This window comes from Patagioenas fasciata, chromosome 9 (assembly GCF_037038585.1).
Source record: "Patagioenas fasciata isolate bPatFas1 chromosome 9, bPatFas1.hap1, whole genome shotgun sequence".
In the NCBI taxonomy this organism is placed as follows: domain Eukaryota; kingdom Metazoa; phylum Chordata; class Aves; order Columbiformes; family Columbidae; genus Patagioenas; species Patagioenas fasciata.
Window position 1 is genome coordinate 23,902,472 of NC_092528.1, and position 24,368 is coordinate 23,926,839.

General features: G+C 37.9%; 1 protein-coding gene across 8 annotated transcripts in view; it reads right to left on the reverse strand.

The window, feature by feature from the left end:
• Window positions 1–438: 438 nt before the first annotated feature.
• OPA1 (OPA1 mitochondrial dynamin like GTPase) overlaps window positions 439–24,368 on the reverse strand; it is a 55,079-nt gene continuing 31,149 nt past the window's right edge. For 4 of the 8 annotated variants that reach the window (XM_065844279.2, XM_065844275.2, XM_065844281.2 and 1 more), the window contains 5 exons: window positions 24,084–24,200; window positions 22,727–22,820; window positions 21,316–21,426; window positions 2,914–2,991; window positions 439–2,396 (listed from right to left, as the gene is read on the reverse strand). In XM_065844279.2, coding sequence (XP_065700351.1) covers window positions 2,927–2,991; window positions 21,316–21,426; window positions 22,727–22,820; window positions 24,084–24,200 — 387 coding nt within the window. In that variant the 3' untranslated portion in view covers window positions 439–2,396; window positions 2,914–2,926. Of the gene's footprint in view, window positions 2,397–2,913; window positions 2,992–8,160; window positions 8,345–21,315; window positions 21,427–22,726; window positions 22,821–24,083; window positions 24,201–24,368 lie in introns of those variants that run through there. The other 4 variants (XM_065844278.2, XM_065844274.2, XM_065844280.2 and 1 more) reach the window with 2 other exon arrangements.

The following is a 24,368-nucleotide window of genomic DNA, read 5'->3' on the forward strand; positions in this document are numbered from 1 at the left end:
ATGCCCATATCTGCAAATTAAACTCCATGGAGCACCTTCAACACCACAATTTTACACTGAATATAATTTTTCTTCAATTGATTTTTTCTTTCTTAGAGATGAAAAAAATTACAAGGAAAAATATCTATTCCTGGACCCATGTGTTGGTAAGATGACTGCTCTGTAATTCCCAAAGCCATTGTCCCAGTAACATGCTTATTTTAAGCACACAGAGATCAGCTTTCAACTGGCCCATAATTATTTTTCTTAAGACATTTTTGCCTAGATATATTACATAAATGGCAATCATTAATTTATATAATAAAAGATAACACTTTGCACAGTTACCACTCACTTGGTGCTGACACAGCACTTCAGAATCAGACGTTTTAATATCATTAACAGCATATTTTTTCACAATCTAATAATGAGAAAAAGAAGGCCAAAGCGATTTCTAAGTTAGGTGCGGTAGTACTGTGTTCAAAACCCACATTTTATTATTTATTCAGTTACATTTTTATTCAATAAATACCTAGTGTTTATGGAATACATCATGCTAAGTCTTAGATGAGTAGCACAGAGAAGTCAGAACTAAAACTACAGGAACGTGACACCAAAAGATACAAATGCTGGGCCACTGGATGCGACGTTTTGCAACATTTACATTACACAGGAGTTTCAAACAGTGATCTCTAGGTAAATGCACAAGTTCTGGGTTTGTTGTGTTCTTGGTGCCTTTTTTTTTTCACAAAGAGGGATTTAACACAAGTACAGACTTATTTCGTTTGCTACACAACCTAAGGACTTTGCCTTCAGAATTGTGCCAACTTTTGTTTCTGAAGTTCTCTTCAGAGAATGACTATGACACAAGACAGTTTTTCATGTTTTCCATTCTCAAGGACTCATTTTCAGGAAGTAATTTTAAGCAGATAATTCCAAAACATTCAGTTAGATCACCTTGGAATATTTAACCTTTCAACACCATTTTATGAACAGTTCTATGTTAACTTTTTGTCCACTTGACTCAATATTCTGTGTCTGCACATTTGGGGAACATCCTACCAAATTTTGTATTGTTTCCTCTGAGAGCAAACAGAAATGGTATCTGCTGGAAAATGTTCACATGCCTCTATTTTAATTGACACATAAAACAGTAGTCTTTTCAAAAGGGTAAAATAAACCTAGGTCAATTTTTCAATGTACATAAACAACTGCAAAACAAACTATTTCAGGCCTAATATCTCCTTCCACAGAAGAAGTATTTAGAAGTATTTCTAGATCATTTGTAGCAAAGCGTGGGCAGAAAAATATGGTGGTGATTAATCGCCAGGCACCTGTGATATAGAGCCTATATCATGCTATATCACGGCATTTCTATGGCAAAACTAAAAGGCAATAAAAGAAAGACCACTTACTATTTTTACTATACTGAATGAGAGAAACCAAGTGGGTGTGGAAGGACCTCATGCATAACATTCTCATAAAAGTAATTTTGGTCTTAGAGTAGCTATTAGAAAAATGAAATTAATTACAATTTTCCTGTTTTAAATTAAGGAAGTTGGGCAAGTTGGAATTGTACACAGTATCTTTCTACATCTCGCACGTACTCAATCAGGTTACTTTGTACCTACGGTGAAGGGCGGAGTTATCACGGAAATGGGAGTCTTTGCAATCCCAGAAATGAAATGTAATCGGCTATGATTCAAGAGGAACAACATATATTAGGAAAAAGCAGGTAAAAGGAGCAGCTGTTGACATTATTTCCTGAGCCAAACCTTTCAAGGTGTCAGTGAACAGCAGTCTGTACTTTCACTTGAAAGCACAAGAAGCGCTTGGATGATGCCTCTCAAGAGTTGAGTTTAACAAAATCCACAACTTCCTCTCAAGACGCCAATACCACGCTTTTAAATCTGTGCCAGAGCGATCAGAGAATGCTTCAACACAGCGCATAACGAATACAAATGGCATTACTTAGAAGGGAATTTTAATGCACATACAAATACTTAAACTTTATGTCAAACTCGAAGGATCATTTGTAAGCAAGAAAATGACAACAGATAAAATCACTTCATGAATGCGATCCAGCTCTACCATACAAGACAGATGCCAAAACCAAAACTTGTTTTTTTCAGGAAAAAAAACCAACAACCTCAAATGTACAACTTCAGCAGACTCCCAAGCTGTCTCATTGACACACAAGTCAGATTCTTCTGTCATGTGCATGTAGCTTCAAAAATTAAAAGAGCAGGTGGATTTTAACTGAACCTGTCAATCCCATGGGACATTATTTTCTTCTCCTCCAACATTTCAGGATTCTCCCCAAAAGACAGGAAAGAGAACGGGACACAAAAGCCATTTCTATTCAGTTTTCTTTGTGAAAGGTATCCTGGAAAAGCCTGCGTTCTTGGGTAAAGTTGCTGTGGAAAAGAAAGGAGATTATTTTTAAATGTCTGAAAATATATGACAGCACTTAGACTTACGTTTCTGAGAATTAATAGAGAAGAAATTTGGAAATTACTTGCATGCAAATATTTTTTGCCAACAATACGCAGTGCCTTCAAGGAAAAAAACAGAATCAAAGTGCTTTACAGACAAGAAAAATATTCCCTCAGTTTTGATTCCAGCTAGTTCTGCCCTCTTTCTCTTAACACAGATAAAAATAATGAGCTCGGAGTAATCAAATACAGTGTGTCACAGTATCTGAATAACTAGCCAGTAATCATATTTCTAATAAGTTTCAGCTTGTAGCACTAACGCTGAAAGTATAGTTCTGCAGGTTAGGAACAAGAAGCAGCAGCAGCCAGGCACTGGAATAAAACAAAAAGGAATTTTCACCAAGTCTGCATTAAAACATGTGCATCTAAAAAAGATGGATATTTTATATATAACAATGAGAAAACTGTTGCAATCTTTTTATGATCTAAACATGATTACCTGCTTGAACAATCTACTTCTCTTGATGGAGGGCTTCTATGAAGGCTTCAAGTTTTTCCTGGATTTCCCGAACTTTTTCTGGAGGAATGAAAAAGATCATCACTCACATCATTCACTGCTTAACTGAGGACATGCCCAGAACGGAAAAAAAAGACACCTGCAAACACGAACAAAAACTAACACTGTTGTCAGTATTACCCTATGCATTTAATGTCTTAATTACTAGGATTTAGGATATTTTTCTACATCAGATGAAACCCCATCCCATTTGAAGAACTTCTAGAAACATATTTTATGATTATTATGCTAATTTAATAATTCAAAAATTTACCAAAGCAATCAAATACGAGAAATGTTGTATTTCAAAACCGTGAAATTTCCATTAGATCATGTGCAGGAGAACTACTGTACACCTGTAACAAGTAGGGAGTTGTTATTCTTTAAGTTATGTCCACTAATCCCTTTCCCTTTTAATCAAATATCCTTATTCTCTACTTCAAGTCTCACAAACACCACTAATCATTCCAGAAAGAGTTGAAAGCCGGTGCTCTTTCAGCAGCTACAGCTTCAGGGAACCAAATGTCAGTATTCAACACACACAATGTTAAGAACGTATAAACCTGCACTTTATTTCCTTGCACTGCAGTAGTAACCAGACGGATGTGGGCAGAACCTTATTTTGTACAAACACTAAAGCTGGGAGTTTATTTCTCTATAAAAACACAACTTGAATGCAACTACAAATAGTTACTAAGAATGAAAACGCAACATTGGGAAAAATTCAGAGGTTTAGGCATTTTTCCACTCTTTTTTCTCAATTCCATACAGCACTTGTCATCATATAACCTATTTGATTTATTTAATTGCTTATGGAGGAAGATTCAGAATGCAGCTGGAATCCAAAGCCTGCGAGATTTCCTGCTTCTCTCTCACCACATCCTCATTTGAAGCTCCTTCTGTGTGTGATTACAGCCGATTCAGAAACACGAAGGAGCAGGGGGAGAGCAGTAGGACAGACATAAATAAGTCAGATGAGAATAAACACAGACTAAAATACTATTGGATTAAAGCCTTATGTTCCCCTGTAGAAGATACAAGGTTCTATTTTGTTAACGTTTTCTTCTCTTTAGCAGTACTACATGTCACAAACTTACTTTGCTGAGGTGAAGTAACAGCAAAACAGAAAGAAAACCAATCAGGTTTCAATGGAATACATAAGCACAAGTGGGGGAAAAAAACCCAAAACCTGACCCCAGAAGAGAATAAGAGAATGCTCTAAGAATGTAGCCAAGGGAACTAAAAGTTTCACCCAGTAACAAAGTGGCAATCCCGTAGCTGGTTACAAAATCCATTTTAGAGTAATTATAGTAACAGTGATAATGATAATAACAACCTCAACAAAACCTTGTAGTCCTGTTCTAACGGAAGTAGAGAATTTTAGGTAGCATTTGAAATGAAGTACGGAAAATAGCTTGCATGAAGATGAAAAAATCTCAAATTTAAATGTTTATCATGCAATTCTTAGGTGACGAAGGGAAAGCCATTTAGACTTTCCGTACTTCAGTGTCCCCTTCCCAGCGGTGCTTAATCCACACGCTGATGTACAGCAAAGCTGAATCACACTCTGCGTCTTACAGGAAACACCAAAGAACCTTCTTAAATTTAAGTACTTTGATCTCAAATGAAGATTACAGTCAGCATGGAGGCAAAAGCTGCATCGTGGAAGTTAAGGAAAAGCAATAGCCAATTTTTACCAGGAAAAAAATAATAATAAAAAATCCTCAATTTGGTTTAACAGAGATAACCTTTGAAAGCTGCCAATGGAAAAAAGTAGTCCCATGATCACTTCTCCTTACTAAGCACAAAGTGTTCTCATTATTATCTTTTTAAATTAAAAAAAATTATATATATTGATTGTATGTCAGTATATAAACCTCTTCTGCAATTAAAACATTAATCCTGTGGTAGTTATTCAGGCAACTACTTAGCACAGCTTCCAGTAATGATGCTCCATATATGTTTACAAAATTAGCCTCTGAAATAATGTTCCATTATCTTGGACAGAGTTGACTTGTAACCTTGCTATCCAAAACGAGCAGAAGTTGCCAGCGATAACAGATTAGACCTCATGACCCAGAAGATCTCTTCATGTTGTGCTTTTAATATCTTTATTTTTTATGTAGATTTTTTTTATTGCTACATGCTTTCCCCAGGTATGTTCTTCATATTGATCAAGCCATTAGACTTGGTGAAAGCAAGCAGATTTAGCAGTATTAAATGCAAATATTTTCCCTTCTCAACCTCTTGCTAATGAAATATTCCAGTCCTGAAAATTAATAGCATCAGCAAAACTCTGTAATTATTATTTCACCCTTAAAAAAAAGGTTTGTGCCAACAAAATCTATTTTAATTTTTTGATTAGGGCATATTAAAATAACAGGATAGCAAATATGTATTCCAGCAGAATATACTGAATCAGCTGTGTTTGTTCAGAGAACAGACATTCTAAAATTGCCTCCATATTACGAGCACTTTATTAGTTTCTATACTTGGACTGAATTGAAATGATTGCTTAACTGTAATAATTATTTTTTTCAAAGTATTAAATTATCTCAGGACCTCATACATTGGCTATTCTTAAAAAAGAATAGTTATGATGGCTGCCAAATAGCTGCAATTATTCCTGCGATGCCCTGTGCTCCCAGCAGAAAAGCCATTTGCAGCAGCACAGCCCGGCCAACCTGCAGCACTTGCACCCAGGTCCGTTCTGTGCGATCTGCTAAATGGGTTCAGAGTTGTGCATTTACACAACACACGTCTTAATAAACCAGTAAATGTAAATGCTCCAGCAGGACTGATAGGCACAACTGTAAGGTCTGCAGTTCTGGGGTAAGTGCCCGTGGTTTCATCAGCACCATGTGACGTTGCATTTGGAACAATTAATTGTCACAACTCAAGGGTCAGATGATGCCCGTCTTTATTTGGGGGAGTTCACTGCTCTGTGAAAGCTGTGTACTCACATTTGCAGGGTTCTGATTGACACCTAGATCAAAATATTACTGATTTATGCTTGTAAATGGCAGAACATTTTGTCCTGAGCATGGTTTATCAGCATGCCAAACCCAGAATATCATTTGGGTTTCAGATAAGAATACTCACTACGTAAGTAAATTAAGGGATAGACAAAGGTGACACGTTGCACTTCCTAGGTTTTGAGATACTGCGTTTTTCCATGTACAAGCAAACCACAGATTAAATGCATTCAGCTTACTAGGAAATCATTTTTGTAACAGGTTGAACTACCCCAGCACTGTTACACAATGCTCTAATATCACAGAAGGCTGTTCAATTATTACACTCTTATTATATAGTAATGCATAAGTTTAAATATATACTATCGCTTACACTGGATTCTAGAAAGACAACGTGGTCTTTGGTATTTTTAATGCAGGTGTGAAATCACACATAATTCTTCCAGCATTTGTTAAACAGTGATCAAGAAATCACATGAAATCAATATAGAATAACTGTAACTAAACCCTTGTTTCCATCTTAGAACAGCAAAATTCACAGGCCTAGGAGCAAATGAATGGTTATTCTACTTCCCATTTACCCTGTGTTTACCTAAAAGATAAGCTGGTTCATACATCAACTCATTATGCCTCTTGATCCTGTCATGAATATTCCCGTAATCCTTCCTCCACATCCCATAAAACTTCACTGACAGAATGAGGAAATTCTTTATTCAGATGTCTTGAAATCCTCATTCATGCTGCCTCTCCTTATCTCCATATGAAATGATATTGCTACCCACTCATTTTCTTTTCATAAATCCTGCGATTCTAAATCTAAAAGGCTCAAAACCAGACTAATTGATCCATAATTAGGATTTGGGTACAGTGTGAACACAGAAAGGCACAGATACAGATAAAGTTTGCTTTTCCTAGTATCACAAGCTGGTCAGAAGTGAAACCCCTGAAATAGTCAGTCTTACAAGGAGCGCTTGCTGACTTACACAGGTGAGCCTATTTAGTAATGAACAGTGCAGAACCTGGGGAATCACTGCTAAAAAGAAACAGCTAAAGTAAGTTACCAAGTGAATCTCCGGAGGTAAGGCCAAATAGCCTCAAAGTTAATATTAAACACAAATCACAGAAGTACGTTACTTATTTTATTTCAACCATCCTCCAAGTAGCAAGGAAAAGTTTTCTAGATATTTTCCAACTGCATTAACTGGTTTAATAAAAGGTGTGTCTTCTGCCCACAAAATCTGTCTTGCTTATGCTTCTGAAGATAAATTAATTTTGAGACATTCAAATCAAACATACTTACTTTAAAAAAACAATGTTTTTTGCACAGAATTGTAAAGATGTTCATATCTGTCTGTGCCCCAACAGGGAGAAAACATGAAGATTTTAGGCAAATCAAAAAGTTTTCCCTTCCCCTGTTTCCAGGTTTATCCATAGTACATCAATTTCACCTGCAGCATCAAGAAAAATTGTAAAATCTTTCTGGACATAGATCCATCTTTATTTTGTACTTTGATGAAACTTATAGCATGAAACAAGCACAACAAAAATGTGTTAATACCTCCTCATAAATCCTCCTGTTCTACATTAAAGTGATTTATATCTTCAACTTATGTTGACATGGCTTTGATATTTGAAAGCTCATGGTTGTTACTCATTTTGCTCTGGATTGCACTCAAGACTTTACCCCCCCCCCCCTTTATTTATTTTTTTAATCTTCATTCCTTTATTAATCCCTTCCTTGCCTACAAACATTCCCAGTGCTTGCTGTGTTACTTCTATGTTACGGTTAATTAACCATAAAGGCAGAAATGTTGAATTTACTGCTGCAAATGCTCATCTTTCCTCTAGTAAAACGTAAAGCCCAGTTTGTAGTCAGATTTCATCCGAATGCCCAGAAGCACAACGTTAAAAAGTGGAAGTGTACATCCACAGTTTCATATTGAATGGTGAATTTTAGCTAAGGGCTGCCTAAGACACAAGCCTTGCAGTTGTACACAACCCGCTATGAACGGTTGGGTGAAGAACTGTATATATGAGTGGGGGGTTGTCGAGGGTTAAGATTGTGGGGTGACAACAAAAACCCTGGCAGATGTATTGTTAACCTCCTCTCCCCCCCACTTCCCACTTTTGCCCCTCTCCCTCCCCCCTTCCCACTCAGGACAGGCGATCAGGAGGGAAAGAAGGGCAGAGAGAAGAGAGTTGGAAAAATTAAAGAGGTTTTACTAATGCTACTAATAAGAATAGAGAAAATAATACAAAATATACAAAACCAATCTTGTAAGCCTCAGCAACTGCAGAGCCAGCACCCAAAGTCCTGGATTAGACTCTGTAGCCACCCGGAGCTGGATTCAGTCTGTCACTAGGCCTCAGTTCGCAGGGACGACCAGCAAGGTCCTCTCCTAATGTCGGCCATAAGCAGAAGGGAAAAAGGAAAAGGGACGAGATCCTTGTGATCTCCCACTTTTATATGAAGTATTCATGTGAGTGGAATGTTATACACAGTTGGGCAGTTTCTTGGTCACCGGTTTCTCGCTGCCCCTCTCGTGAGATGTCCATCCATGCTTATCAATAAGTTTGCATTCCATTGCTAGGTTTACCAAAACATGTGTCTGGTTCTCCAGGAAAATGTAGCTAATATGAAGGCTTTAGCTGACAGGCAAAATTCACTAAAAGAGAAACTTGTTTTTATCAAAACCAGGACAGGGGGAATCACCTCTCCGGAGTTCAGCCTTTTGTATCACATTCCGGACTTTCTAAGGGCTACACACAAGCTCAACTTCTGGTTGAAACCATTGGATGCGGCGCGCCCACCACCACCCAAATCATGCCCCAGAACGTGGACTTTCCACCATGGTTACAAGACCTGCATCAACACGATTCCTCATGTCTCGCACAGCCTGGCAGCTGCTCCAATTTACTGATCACCGCAGCGTCACGTTCTGCTGAATTTGAGAACATCGAACATCCTTTGAAAATACCCATCGCATTTTTTGCCAGTTTCCTCTTGTTCACACACTGTATTTTCCTCTGGATGAGGCCAAGAGGAAAGCTAAATTTTAATGGGGGGAGGAAGGCAAAACCACCCAGGCTGCCTTTAAAGAGACAGAACATCATTTATCAGCTGCAAAGACAGATTTATAAGTAGAGGGCCCCCTCTGTTCCTTTAAGGCTGCAAAACAGATGGGAAGTGAATGGACAGTCACAGGGTCAAGAAAACACATGGGAGGTGCTGCTTGTCTGCTGAGTGTACGTTCCCAGCTAAGAAAGAGGTCAAGATTGTAACTGCATGGCTGGGTGCGGGAAAGGCCTTTTCTTCAAGCTGTTACAAAGACAAACGCTGTTCCTCATCCTGCTGTCAAACTGCTATAAATATTGGTTTGTCGAGAGAGAGTCCGCACCTAAAAGTTCTTTAAAAAAGGCTGAGCGGGAAGATGAATCATGTGAATCAATCTTTAACAATTAGCTCCTTAGAGTGATAAAAGCACTGCAGAACCGTGAAATGTTTAAATGGAATTTATAATAGTTCATGTAGTAAATTCATTAATCATTAAAAATATAAAGCCTTTAAAATGCAAGCTAGCATACTCTTTAGTTACTAGTAGTTAGAATGAAGATGCTAACTGATGCTACATCGTAGTAGCTTTCCTTTATTGTTACAAAATGTTTCGTACATGTATTGCAATCTATAATTATGAATTTGCAGCCAGTTTGAGTTCTTTCTATAAATTCTAACCTCAAAGGATGTGCAATAGATTGGGAAAATTATGATACAAAAATGTTGTAAATAAATCTATAAATCAGACTTCCCCTCTCAGACATATAAAGCTAAACATTGACCATTATATTCACCAGTTACTGACAACTTTTCAACTTGCATGAGTACCTTTGCTATCCTGAGATAAAAGGTATTTTGACCCGAGTAACATCTAGAATATCTGTACTCTGGTTATCAGTTCCAGAAAGACATTGAGAAGTACAGGGACATGCTCTAACTATCCAAGTGCATCAGGTGAGATGCTTTCATTATTAAAGAGACAAAGATAATATTTCAGCATCCTCTCAGAAATATATATATATATTAAACCGTAGAACAAGACAAGGGGCTAAACACGTTATTTTAATATCACTGCTAAAAACTCCAAGAGTCAGTCAACATGTTCATTTCATAGATATGAGTTCATCAACAACTGCCTGCTAGTGACCTGGCTGAAAATCTCTTTTTGCATGGCATTAAAAGGAGAAAATATCAAGGAGCTGCTTCCTACAAAGACATATATGTAGAGTGCACATTTTTTCTTTTCCTTGTCATAGGTGAATCCACCTCTGAAACAGGAAAAGGTCACCTCTAGATTATATATGTAGCCTGCTGTAGAAACATAAAATCTTAGTCTGAAGAAGTCATTTTATATAGAAAACAAAAACAAACCGCAGCTGCCATCACTGAAGTCGCATTTGTTGCAAGTACTAATATAATAGTAATTATTAATTCCTGCATATCTTACCTGAGCAAAGCTACCAGCTGCCTGTACAAAACAGTATCATCTTTATTTCAGACTGAAGATAAGCAGGCAGCAGTAGAACGGAGCTTGTAGCTTGTCTGAAAACACTTCAGCTATTTTCACAAGGTATTGAGCACTGGAACATCATTCTAGCATTACTAGTAAGGCTTTTTAGCACCAGGAACAGGAATTGTGCATTGTGCTGATGAAATTGTAGATTGCTAATCAATGTCTTGACCTATAGCTGCCCCAGATACACAAGCAGGACTCCTGCAGTTTAATGAAATAGCTTTGGCAACACATTTCCCCCTCCCCGTTTGAAGAGAACATCTCAGAGGGGTCCCTGGGTGCACACTGAGTTGTTGTGTCTCTGACAGAGCACGTGGACCCGGGGTACGGGGCTGACACAAACCTGACAGCTGTGGAGTCTGCTGACTTTATACCAGATATGTTTCTGCAGGCTGTTACACATCACTCTCGCTTGTCTACAGAAAAGAAACTACGTTTTAGCAAATTGTGATGTGAGGTCACAAACGAGTATACATTTCTATACTGTCATTAAGGCTAGCTTAATGTACAACTGATTATTAAACGATATTAAGCTGCAAGTTTATGAGAGTCACGATCTCTGCAATAGCAAGGTAGGACTCAGGCACCTTTCAGTCCTTCTCTACTGTAGATTTTTAATTAAAACTGTTCTACTAACTCCGTCTTCCAACGGAATTTAGTGGTGCTGCTTACTGGACAACTAGGAGGAGCTTAACAGCAGCATGAACATAAAACAGACTTACATCTTGAATCAGACTTACAGACACAGAAAGATTTAATTTCAAAATCAAAACTCTTAAGCTAGACTGAATCAGAACACAATGATGCTCATTATTTTGGGTGGAAATAGTGAAAAGTATAAGGGTAAACCAAAATACCATCCAATGAAACATCCAGTGATGTAAAAAAATAAAAACACCACCAAAAAACAAAACCAAAACTACTTCTTATGCAGAAATGACATAAAACCTTAATACTGTAAAGAGACTTTAACACAAGAAGTAACTGATATGTGTTGGTTCTCCACCCAAAATAGAGCATACTCAGTAACTGGATAATACAATAATATGCTATCAGGATTAGTTACATTAAAGTCTCTCTAAGACATGTCAGAAAATAAAATGGTGATGAGTTTTTTAGATCATCATAAGAATGAACTTCATTTTTGATAGTCAGAAATGTAAGTCATCACGCCCTGAAGAAAAACAGGTTGTTCTATTACTTTTTCCTTAGTTTGCTATCATTCCTAGTTAAAAATATTTCCTTCTCTTTTTTTTTTTTTTTATACAGACTTCCAAATTAGAGGCAAAGTGGAGTCCACTGCAACATCAACATTGTGCAACATACACCACATCGACTCCTCCAGAGTTTGGAAACGTGAATGTTACGCTCCACAGTTCCACATGAGTTCAAAGCAAACACACGCATTGGCCAGTTTAAAGGTTTGAGTTTACACAAGTAGTAATCTCTCCCTGATAAGTACTTACGTAAATTTTGATTAATAGGTAACCTCATTAGCAACCAGTACTAAAACGAAAATAGCATCCAATTAGATGTTTTGATTCTTGCATTACCAAGGAAATTTTCAGCAAAACAAAAATTTGGCAGACAACACCAGAATGACCCTCGGGTACAAGAGACATGGGTCTAGGGTGAGATTAACAGGCATTAAATACGTCATTACTCATGTAGCAGTTTATCATTATTTTTCAATGTCAACTTTAAGTGATAGGCTTCGCTTAGTCAGTGACAAATGTGCTGAACTTTGTAAGGATCCATTTTAGAATCTGGACATCAGTGCCTAACTCTTCATCAATAACTTTAAGAAATCACAGCAGACATCTGTGGTCATCTGGCATTCTCAAGTTAAGTAAACCATCACTCCATCACAGGAGGTTTACAAGTGATGTATGTTCTCCCTTGAGGATTACTTCCCTCTCTGAGAAGATGCATCTTTTTAAAGCACTTTCTGCCATGACACAAAGCAGGAACTACCTTATCTGCACTTTGACACAGACCATCCTACACATTCTTCTGGTTTTAATTCATTAGTTTCATGCAGCTGCCCCGAAACTCAGAGGAAAAAAAACCAACCAACCAAACTTAAACATTCAACTAGTGTCTTTCATGTCAAAGCACACTTGCTTGGTTTAATTTCATAAGTTATCTACATGGAATTAAAACCAGGATAATCATGCAAAACCAATTTGCACTCTGTCAGAGTACCAGCAAGTCGGCAAATCTACTAAAAATAATGAGATGCACTGTTGCTGACTCGCTCACGTCCAAAGGCAAGGGAAATGAAGACACGACTGCACAGATTCCAAGCACATTGCCCCCTGCCTTCCTGCGCCATGGAGCACCAGGACCTCTCCACAGCAAAAAGAGGACACAGGAGTCAAACTGCCACCAGCTCACCGTGACACCAGCACAAGCTCAAACTTGTTAGACACTGGTGGCCCACATGAGCACTTTATTTAACTGATTGAGTTTGGGGCAGAAATGAACATGCTCTAAGCGACAGGCAGCCTCTGATAAGATGCAGGCCCCACCAATGACCAAAGGAAAGCTGCTGGCAGGGGACAGTGACAACAGGAGCGACCCTGCAGATGCGGATCAGAAGCTGGAGATCTGTTCCGTGATTCCCAGAGGGAAACGGCCGCTCTGCTTTTGTCTGGTTAGAAGGTCACGACATCTCCTGGTGTAACCTTCTGCCAGCTCAGGATCAGACCGTAACTGAGCGCTCCTCACTGCTGCAACCAGCTGGAAGGAGCAAAGCAAGACTGCTGTCACTTCTGTGAACTGTCTCACAACTACGAAGTGACCATATTTTTACTTACGTAACTTCTAAAAATCCAATATTGAGGCATTATGGAAGAAGTGAGAGCACAAAGTTACCGTAATTCTGCAGATTCTAACAACATTACTCCTCCATTTGGACTTTGGATGCTTTCCTCTTCTTCAAGTTAGTCTTTGAGCAGTGGGGGTGACATCTGGGCTCTATATTCAAATATCTTCAAAATTCTACCTTTTTTTTCTGTATCTTGTAAACACCAAAACCCACGTTGGCTCTGAACAAGGACCTCAAGAACTGATCTAAGGACTACTAGCCACCACCCTTCAAACTGCTTTGTCTGCCTCTGGTTTCTAATGTAAAATTACCCAAGATCTGCTTATTTGAGAGATCTTCCTCCCTACAGCTGAGATTTGCCTCCTATGAAATGCTGTGATCTTTCAAAAAAGTTTAAACTCATAATAGAAGAGAAAATGGAAGCAAAGACTTTAGGAAGCCAAGTCAAAGCATGATTTAAAGGACTACATAAAACAATGTCATGTTGGACATTATAGGATGCAAGTCAAATCAAAAAGTGTTGAGTCATGTCAAGGGACTAAATCTGAAGTAGGCCACAGTAAAAAGCACAATATAGGATTAGTTTCACACAACAATTTTATTCTGCAGCTAACAGCAATCAAAGGAAAAGTAACTGAAGAGCAAGTAATTATCTGTGAAGTACTGCTCACACACTTCATCCCCAACTTTGCATAGATGCATAACAAAAAAGACTTGCTTGATTTAAATTGGTTTGTTACATACAACAGAGCCCACTCAGCCAAATACATCATAGATCCTGACTCAGCCACTTGCATATGGAAGTATCAACCCCAGCTAACATCAGCTTTCTAACTCCATTAAAACAGCAAGTTTATTATATTCACATATGATATTAAACTATTAATACTTAAAGTTTGCAAAAGCTTTACATTAAACACTAATGGATTCAACACAAGAGAAAAAGTCCATTAAGAATTTAATGCAGCAACTTTTAAGCAATCACTTTAGATATAAAACTTTAAAGTACTTTACTGTAACACTGGTTTATTTAGGTTTTATGTTTTAGCCTTTACAAGAAAATAATTAAGTTCTGCAAACTGTTCTATTCCATACCTTACAAACGTATGACAGAATTTAAACAAATGACCCTAAGCTATCTTTTCTTCATGTGAGGGCTCAGAAGTTTCAAAAAGCTTTTGTGCAGAACGAAGTCTCAGGTAGCCCACGGCACCTGTACAGGTGTCAATATTACTGACAAACGAACTTAGAGCTGATCCCTCCACATTCATACCCAGTAATTTCAGGATCGAGTTTCCACAGGCATTCCACAAGTCCCTTCCCACCTCCAGCCAATGACTCTCCCTGTGTAAATGCACATGGTCTTACTTACAGTTCGGTGAAGTTCTGGGTTTTCTTTTCCTTTTTTTAAACTTATGAGGAAACTGGATACTGGAGGAATAGGATGCTGACCTAAAGAGATGCTTCGCATGTACTAATGTTACACCTGTTTATCCTGTGCACATAAAAGTTGCATTTGCAACATTCCTAGTTTAGCTGTTTAAAGGGAGTAAAGGAGAAGAAAGAAGTGAAGATGGATCGTGTGTGTTTCTTTGGGGTCTGTGATCAGTGAGGTCAGTGGCAAAGCTCCTGCCGGCTGCCTGAAGCCAGGATCCACCTCAAGTATTCAATGTACATGTGCACCATCCAGCATGTTTTAAATGCTACTGCACTAGGAATATATGGATCTTAGGTTTAGGATAAGACACTGGAAGATCCCCTTTCTGAAATGATTAAAACATTCAGTTCCTAACAGTTTTTTAGTAACAAAGCTTAAACTAATACTTGCCATGCAGTTGCTAACGAGAAAAGCGTAACTGAGAAAAAATTACCATCCTGTGCAGTCTTCTATGTCATACAACCAAACAAAAACAAACCAGAGAGTGGAAAACATGAGGGACAGGGTTATGCAAACCCATCTTCCTCCTAGAAGAAAAAAAACTAACATCCAGAAACCAATGTCCAATGGAAAACAAGAAAAAGTAACCAGAGAGGGGAGGTGACTCATTGCCATCTTGTGTCGGAAACTTGTACAGCAACTTAATTACTGCACGAAGTCCACACTAGGGAGCAAGTTTGCTTTGGCCCTTTATATATAAAGAGCAAGTCCAGTTGAGTGGAATTCTGGAAGCAATTAGGTAGTTCTGGGAAGGCTTTCACTGGGAGCTCAACATGGAAAAAAACTGCCATGTTAAAAAGTAGTCTACTGGAAGTTAAGATTTATCCACATGTTATCAATTTTGCATAGAACTATAGGGTATTTCTGTGGGAATTATTATTCTATCATTTCTGCTAAAAATATAACAGCAGAAAATATATTGTTTATCTTGAAATTAAATTCTTCCACCTACGGATTCATTTCTCCTCCCTCCCCCCAAAAAAGTGTTACCCAACGCTGGAAAAACAACATTAAAAAAGATATTAGTTCCAGGGAAGGTGTGACTTCAAAGAATTGTCTTTTATAAATAATCAACCCACTTTAGCATTGCCATCAAAAAGATCCTGAAACTCTGCAAATGCCGGCAGCATTTTAACAAATTTTGCAGAAAAAACCCTAAACATTTGAAAAGACATTTAAAGTTTAAAAACTTCCAGTAAGCTCAGGGGCAGCCTGCAATAATGTCCAATGTCAGTCACTTTGGAAAAGTTAAACGTGAATACAGGACAAAACGGTATGAACTAGCAAACACTAAAAGATTACCAATAGAATAAATGATATAGTGGCTGATCAATTTTCTAAGGTATTGTAGAAACAACAGGTAATACTAAAAATAAAAAGAAAGTGGAAAAGCTTTGTGTACAGCGCACACACACTTGTGCGTAACACAGCTGGCGGTTTTTGAAGGGACTGACTCGTGCTATTAGATTTTCCCTCCTGCCGCAATTCAGTGCCTTAAAGCCCGCAATGCAAACAGGGCAGGTGCATTTTTATGAGTGGAAAACCATCTTTTAAAAGATTAATGTTTACCACTGTACTTTTAGCTCCCTCTACCCTATTTTACTTCTTACAGAATTTAGCACATAGTATATTTAAGATATTGATTTAAACAAGCATATAGTAAAATACTTGTTGCGTGGAACATAAGTTTCAAATCAAAATATTTTGTCCTTCAGCAATGAGCGTGTAGGAAACAATTATTTTGCAAATATAAAAGGCCCAGGCAGGATCTCTCAGCAAAGCATATTTTAATAACAATTTTGCAAGACCGGGTGTTTTACATAAAGGCAGGCACACCTAACAGGGCAAAAAGCCCCTGCTTATATCTCTCCAAAATCCCGGCTGCAATTTCCCTCCCATGTTCCCCATTGGTTGGGTACTTCAGGGTTTACAGACTATCCTGATGCACATAATACTCTTTCCCTTATCAATCTATTTAAGATATGGATTCCTGGTACTTTGGCTACACTTCCCCCTAAATTAACTTATCAATACAGGTATCGGTATGCATACAGGTGTCAGCACATATTCTGGGAAGAGACTGTGTATTACATTAAGAATTCATAGTCCGATGTCTCTCAGTCCTTCCCCCCTAAATTCACTTGTAAATACAGGTGTCAGTATGTATACAGGTATCAGTATATATTCCGGGAAGAGACTGTGTACTACATTAAGAATTCATAGTCCAATGTCTCTCGGTCCTTTCCCCTTGCTAGGGTCAGGTGCCAGGTCCTCAGTTATGTAAAAACAACAGTTCTTCATTAAATGTTCCTTACAAGTGCAAGCAAGATGCATGTGTCAACTGGAAAGTAAGTATGGTTCTTCCTGTTGCTCATGAGACTACCTAGCCCAGGGCAACAGCCCTGGGTATGTTCTTCAACTGACAGACAACTTCAGTGAAGAACTTCAATATAAATAATCCACCAGATTTGCGAGGGAGGTTGTGAACCACTGTGTTAAAAACAGGTCCTTGCCAATTGCTGCATATGCTTGAAGTTCCCAGTTAGACAGGCCAGAGACAGCACTTTCCTCTTGTTTCTGCATCCTCAGCAAAATGCTAGACAGATCTCAGCTGTACCTATAGCTTAAAAACACAGCCTGGAAAATTATGAGGCTGATGGGCTCTGAACTGGCTGCTACTTCTCACAAAAGAACATGAAGTCATAGCAGATAGTCCGGTGCAGCCATCAGCTCGTTGCTCAGCAGCAGCAAAAAAGGAAATGGACCACAAGACATTACGGTAAAAAGACCAGATTAAAAACCAGAAAGCATCATAATGCAACTGTATAAATCCATAATGCAGATGCATTTTGAACACTGTGTGCTGTTCTGCTCTTTCATCTCAAAAAGGGTTTAGTAGAACAAAAAAAGAGTGGCAAGGCTGGGTGAAGCTATGAAACAATGTCCATGCAAAGAGCAGCTACACAGATGAGAAATTTTCAAGCCAGAAAAAGGAAGATCAAGTGTGGGCAACATAAACAACTGTGAAGTCATGAGTGGCACAAAAAAAATGAATAGGGAAAGATTACTGAATGTTTTTCAAAGTGCAAGTACTAAGGAGAACCTAATGAAACTGGCAGGTGGCTCAAAAACAAACAAAAGGAAGCACTTTTTCACACAATGTGTCATTAAACTCTGGAACTAATTGCCACAGGATGTTGCAGATGCCAAAGTTTATATGAGTTCAAAAAGCAATTAGAAAAATTCACAGGAGGGAAAAAAAATAAACCCATGAATGGCTATTAATCACAAAGATATTACCTCAGGATTAGGAAATGCTGGAAGCACAGATTGTTAGATGCTGAGAGAGCACACCAGGCAAGTACCCCTGTGTGCTTAACCTGTTCTGCTGGTCCCCAAGAACCCACATCTGCTCATTGTCATGGACGGGACACTGGGGTACACTGACCTGGGCCTCTTTCAGTACACGTATTCTTATGGATTGATTGCATTTTAGGACATTTTTAAAGTCACTTTTTCCAATTCAGCTATTCATCTTCTGCTCTGCCCCTTTTTGTATCTTACGATCCTTTCTTACAGATGCTTAGTCCTAGGATTTCTTTATTTCCATAAACTTAGTCATTGTTCACTGTTACAAGTATCATGATGATACTTATGATAAGGAGGAGTACACTCACATTACCTGAATAGTCTTTTTTTTAAGAAAAAGTAACCTTCAGTGCATTATAAAATATGTAATTTTTTAGAAACTGCTCAAAAGATCTGTTTACAGTCTTTAGAATATTTAGAACAAATCCTGAGAAGTAAAATCTGATAAGCAGCAAGACTCAGGGCCTACAGGTCATCAAGGAATATTCATATACAGGCTTAAAATACCATTCAAAGCTGTAGAACACAGATAACAGGACCTGCTCAACTAAGTTCTGAGTCTTATGTGAGCTCTAACGTGAGACTTGTGTTAGAAACAGCTTGACATTAACCAGTATCCTGAACAAACAACAAAACATTTCCAGTGCTTCAGCATTAAAAGACCAAAGTAACAGAAGTGAGACAGTGTTGCTGTATCATCAGCATCAAGAGGAAGCATCCCAACCCCAGCAATATGAATAATTTACATTTGCAAGCACAGTTTCCAATCAGGAAGTGAATCCCAGCCTCACATTTACAAATTTAGACTGGAATTTAAAAGACCATTTGTAACCATCAAAGGAATGAAGTCCTGGAACATGACTTTAGTACGAATTGTGAGCTCCAACAAGTTAAGTGATTTAAAGACGGAGCTCAAGATACCTGAATGAGCGGGGTTATATAAACACAGCTGCCTGGGGCAGAGACAGACTGGACTCCATGATTCAAGAGATCTCTTCCATTCCATGCCTAATTAAAATACAAATACTTTACGAACGTGAGTTGTGGGAGTCAGGATTTTCATTCCTTAAGTAGAGTCCACAAAATGCTGTAAAAAGGAAATTACTTGTATAGCCACCTGAGAGTTTAATGCTCCCAGCTATCGAAGTCTGTCTCAGGAGTATAAAAATCCCTGCACGACAGAAAAGGACTCTGTTCACCGAGGGACAGGCAAAGAAAGCCTTTTTTCCTGTCATCTGCCCATAAAAATTATAACCTCTTAGCAATAAAAGCAGGTAGAAAGTAGAGAGAACGTTGCTGATTTGACTACAGAGCTAAGCAGTCGTAGTTTTAACATCTTCCCATAGGTACAATAAACTAGAACACATCATCATGCATCTTTTTGTACTGAATAATGATTATTTCCTGCGAAAAATGTGTGTAGGATCTCTGACCTCCTGAATCTAAAGAAATGAAGTGCAGTGACAATGTTTTTAGCTACGGAGCAATTTACAAAATGCATACTACAAATTTGAAGCATATTTACTAAATACATAGACACCTTGGATTATACACACACAGGTTCTTACAAGTGAAGTCTTGGTTTACAAAATAACTACCCAGCTGTTACTGCTTTGAAATGGGAGGCTATTCTGACGCTGGTGAGAAGCGAAATTGCCAATGCAAAAATTCCAAGTCAATTTCAGCGCAAGCAGAAGTCAGATTAACTTAAACAACATGTATTTTCTAGTGCTCCTTTATTCTGTTTTGAAACAGGCAATATTTAAGGATAAATCAAAAATCACCAAGTTTCACTCCAATGCCAGTATTTGCTCAGGAAAAAAGGTAAAATCCAGCATCAAAGCAAGAAAGCAAACACCACTGCCTACTAATAAAAGAGAGAACTTCCTCATTGAATATGTGTCCCACCATGCAGGTTACCATTAGTTTTACCCCAACGTACATATATAGAGAAGAAAAGCAAAAAGCAACACAGGATGTTTGGAGAGAATTATGAACCTATCATAAAAATTCTATGGTCACACCAGTTGTTTCAGAGACCAGTAAATAAACACCAGACAATGTGCCCTAGATTCACTAAAACTCCCACTCACAATTCCAAAATAATATAGGAAAACTTTCTAAATGACAAATACTGTGACTGAGATTCTAATAACAGTACTTCCAATAATAAGGTAACGCTTGCAATGTAACAAAACCAGAATGATCAAAAATAAATCCTTACGTTTTGAGTTTATTTTATACAAAATATTTTTTATGTTTTGGATGTAGAAAATGGAAGAGTTAATTCATACTTAGGAAACACTAACAGCAACTGAAGGCTTCTCTCTCTCACTAAACCCTGATATCCAAACATCACCAAATGTAAGAAACACTGACCACAGCATCCATTTTTTCTGAATTAAATATCCAAACTAATATTTTAGGAGAAAATTAGTTGCTACATCAAACACAAACTAAAGTTATAAGAAGAAAGGTCACCTGTGATCCCTTAACACTTTCCAAGTGACTCAAAGCGTTAAACTACTGTAAACCCTCTGGAAGGTTAAATCTGCTTGATTTTCTTCCTTGCTAAATCTCTTAATATAATGGTTATCTCAGCTTAATAAGCACAACATATCAGATCTTCATGTCCGACAGGTTTTGTTTCTGTACACAAGGCCTAAAACAAGCTGGCCAGTAAGTCACAGGCATTTCCAGCTAATCTGTAATAAATGCCAGTATTATCTGTGGGAAGGCAGCATATCTCACCCGATAATTAAAAAAAGAGATGGGATCAAAACCTCCTTACATGGTCAAGACTGAATCACCCAGAGACAGGTGTCTGAGATGTTCATGAACCGTGTTGTACACTGTACTAGAAGGACAAGAATTTCCGTTTACATTATTACTCCATTTTAACTACATTTTTCAATATACCGATGCAATATATTTATAACAGTGAATTCGTATCTAATGTAAATTATGTTGTTTTATCACACCATACTATCGACGTCCACCTTTGAATCGTTAAGGCCTGATTATATTTAAGAAAATTTCCATTGGTGATATTAACTACATATTAGCACATGAACAACCCATATTGTATTAAACATTCTCAAGGTGAGTGGTCAGAATTTGCTTCATTTCAAGCTAGTTCTGAAACACTACAGAGAAGGTACTTACTGAGATCCTCTGCGAGCTGGACCCTCTTGCCAGTCAGGAGCTTCACCTTTTTATCATTGTCCTCAGCAAAATCTTCAAGCACTTCTTTTACATTCTTCTCCAAGCGCCTTACTGGAAAAAAAATAAATAATTAAGCAACAAATCAACCAATAAAAAGTAAGAGGTAACATTTTTGCACTTGTAATGACCTAAGGACAAAATTTTGGGAAGGTCTGTGGGAAATGTAGCGAATGTTTGCCAGACTAACCACTCTGGCTGGAGGCAAACTTCTGAACATGTGAGCCCCTTGTTTGGGCCATTGAGACAGGAAATGCTTTGAGAAAGATGTTTAAATTTCAAAGGAGATTTTCTCTCTGAATTAAAACACTATTGGATGACTTCTTTAGGAGGAGATAAAAATATCTATAGGCTGCTTTGCTGCCTATTACATTCAGCAGTTTATTCTTTGAGACTGAGTGTCCAATGAATCTTTTACTGTAAGTATCCTTGCTGCCTCCTTAACAGTTACACTCTTGCTATCAACATCACCCTCATCAGATGAATCAAGGCCAATTAAAGGTGAAAAATGGAAAAAGAAGTTGATGATGACAGCAGAGTGTGGTATTGAAGGACTGATGACATACAGAGGGGTGTTGCTGTATATACAAGCTTAAGAGGAATCAAAAGCTCTTTAAAGCAGCATTATGTCCACCTTAATACTCATATCCTTGCCCTTCATACTCAAAGGGAAAACCTCCTAATGAAGCTTCCCAATTTTCAGGCCAGCAGTTGTCAATGAGGCAGGTGGTTTGAAGAGACAGGATCTCGTTTCCTACATTTAGGGGCAATTTCTTCTCCATCACATGACAATGTTCAAACCTTTTACTTGCACCTTCTTCAAAAAGCAGGTTGGAAACCATTTTACAGATCAAAGGTCGTTATTAGTAGTTGTACCATGGCACTACCTGATTGCTACATACTTTATGAGGAAGCTGCTGTTGTATAAGCTTGTTATACAACAGCAGCTTGCACATTTTGTATGGTTTTAAAAATATCCATTAGAATTTATTTTTTATGTCAAACATTTTAAAGTTAAAATCTACAGCCAGATTGACCTGAGGAAAAAAAGAACATAGTCACTATTTATGGAAATTCTTGCTGCTTCAAAAAAGACATAGAGAATTGGCATCACATAAGCTGAAACAATTTTAAACTGGAGAGTGTTTTAATTATTTGACATTCTATTTACACTAAACCATTTAATGTAAACAGAATATCAAATTTTATTTACTCAACATCCTTTAATTATCTAACCAGGTCACAAAAATCAGCCAGCCATGCTAAGCATGAAAGGAACACATAGCCAGAGGAACAATAGAAAACGTCTACGCAATGCTTTGTTTCGAACACCCTGACTCACGCTGAGCCTCACCTTCAGTGTTAGTGAGCTGCTGCCTCAGCGTGTTTGCTGTAATCGCCAGCATGCGCTGTATTCGCCAGAAGAGAACAATGTCATTACATTCGAGCTGAAACAAGGGAAGTTGAAGCGTCAGACCTCTCATGGCCAGTGAGCATCCTACACTTACAAGAATCTCTTGACATTGTTAGTGGTCAGTGTAAACTCATGCGTGCATATCCTGATGTTGTACAAAAATCCCACAAAATAAATGCTGTAAGTAACAAGAAAACACCAAAAATACTTCAAGAGCCATATCAGCCCTACTGGATACACTGCACCCCCTTAACATCTATTTTCAGAGAAAGAGCTGTATCAAGGGATGTCACAGAAAAAATTTGCACACAGTATGTGCAGGCTGGTGAGTATAACCTAATGCTCACTGAAACACCACCCGTGTTCACAGCAAACACATTGAAATACAACAGCTGAACTCCACATTGTGACTTTGACAAATGCTGGGCCAAGGGCTGGATTTGTTAACAGCAGAAGAGACAGTTTCTACACCTGCAAGGATGGCAGGAGGAAACACTAACTTCACACTAGGACACCTTAAAAAAAATCCAACAGGAATAGCAGGTGAGGTGTCATGGAGAGGCAGGTCTCTGGTCTACGCTCATTCTCTCTTATAGGCGAAGCTATTTCTGCAGTGTTAAAGATTTCTGGCTCCATGGGGATCATTGTGTCTCACCATAAACAAAACTCTACAGAAACTAAGGAGCTCTACTTTTCCAGTAATTTCTTTTTGACTTAAATATAATGGTAAAAAAATCTGTGGGTTCTTTTATTGGTGTGACTTCCTGCATACTGTCAGTTGTAGCACAAGCTTGGGTTTACAAAACTGGAAAGCCATTTAAAAGATTTGTTTGTAAGCTCCATAATTTTTTCCACTTGTTCATCATGTGCTTCTAAGCATTAACTCTAAACACTTATTTAACTTATTCCATAAAACCCCCTTATTAAATGCTTTCTGAATTTTCTGTATCAGTGAGGTAAATAAATATCAATGGGAAAGTGGGAGAAAAGGATACCAACAAGATATCAGTAGCTCTACAATGCTGTTTTTAACAATGTATTTTCAATACACATTGATAAGCAACAGATGTTTAGGTCATGGCTGATACCTAGTGGTCATTTTATATAATTACCACCAGAATGGCATTTTACCAATTACAAGCCTCATGTAAAACATATCCAAGATCACCAGCTATCTCACGGTAAAGGATATAAAAGAAAGATTAGGGTAGTTAAAAGTATTTGTAAATTCTTTTTTTCTCAACTGAAATTGAAATTTAAAGACAAAACACGAGTGTACATGTGTTCTTCAATTTACCTCTGAGTCCACAAAATGCCTCTGATAATAATAGAAGCCTCTTCGACACAGATTGCAGTGGTTCAAGGCAGTCTTCAAGAAATGTCTTCTGTAAATTTGGTGCCATGTGTCTTTAATCTAGGAAAACAGTAATTAAATTTGACTAAAGAAATACATACACTCACTATCGTGCACAGTTTAACGATCGTATTTAATCTTAAAATCTAACTCAAATTTCCACTATTGTTGTCACGTAATATATGTTTAAATAGTTCTCAGTAATTTGTCTGTAACTAGGATATGATT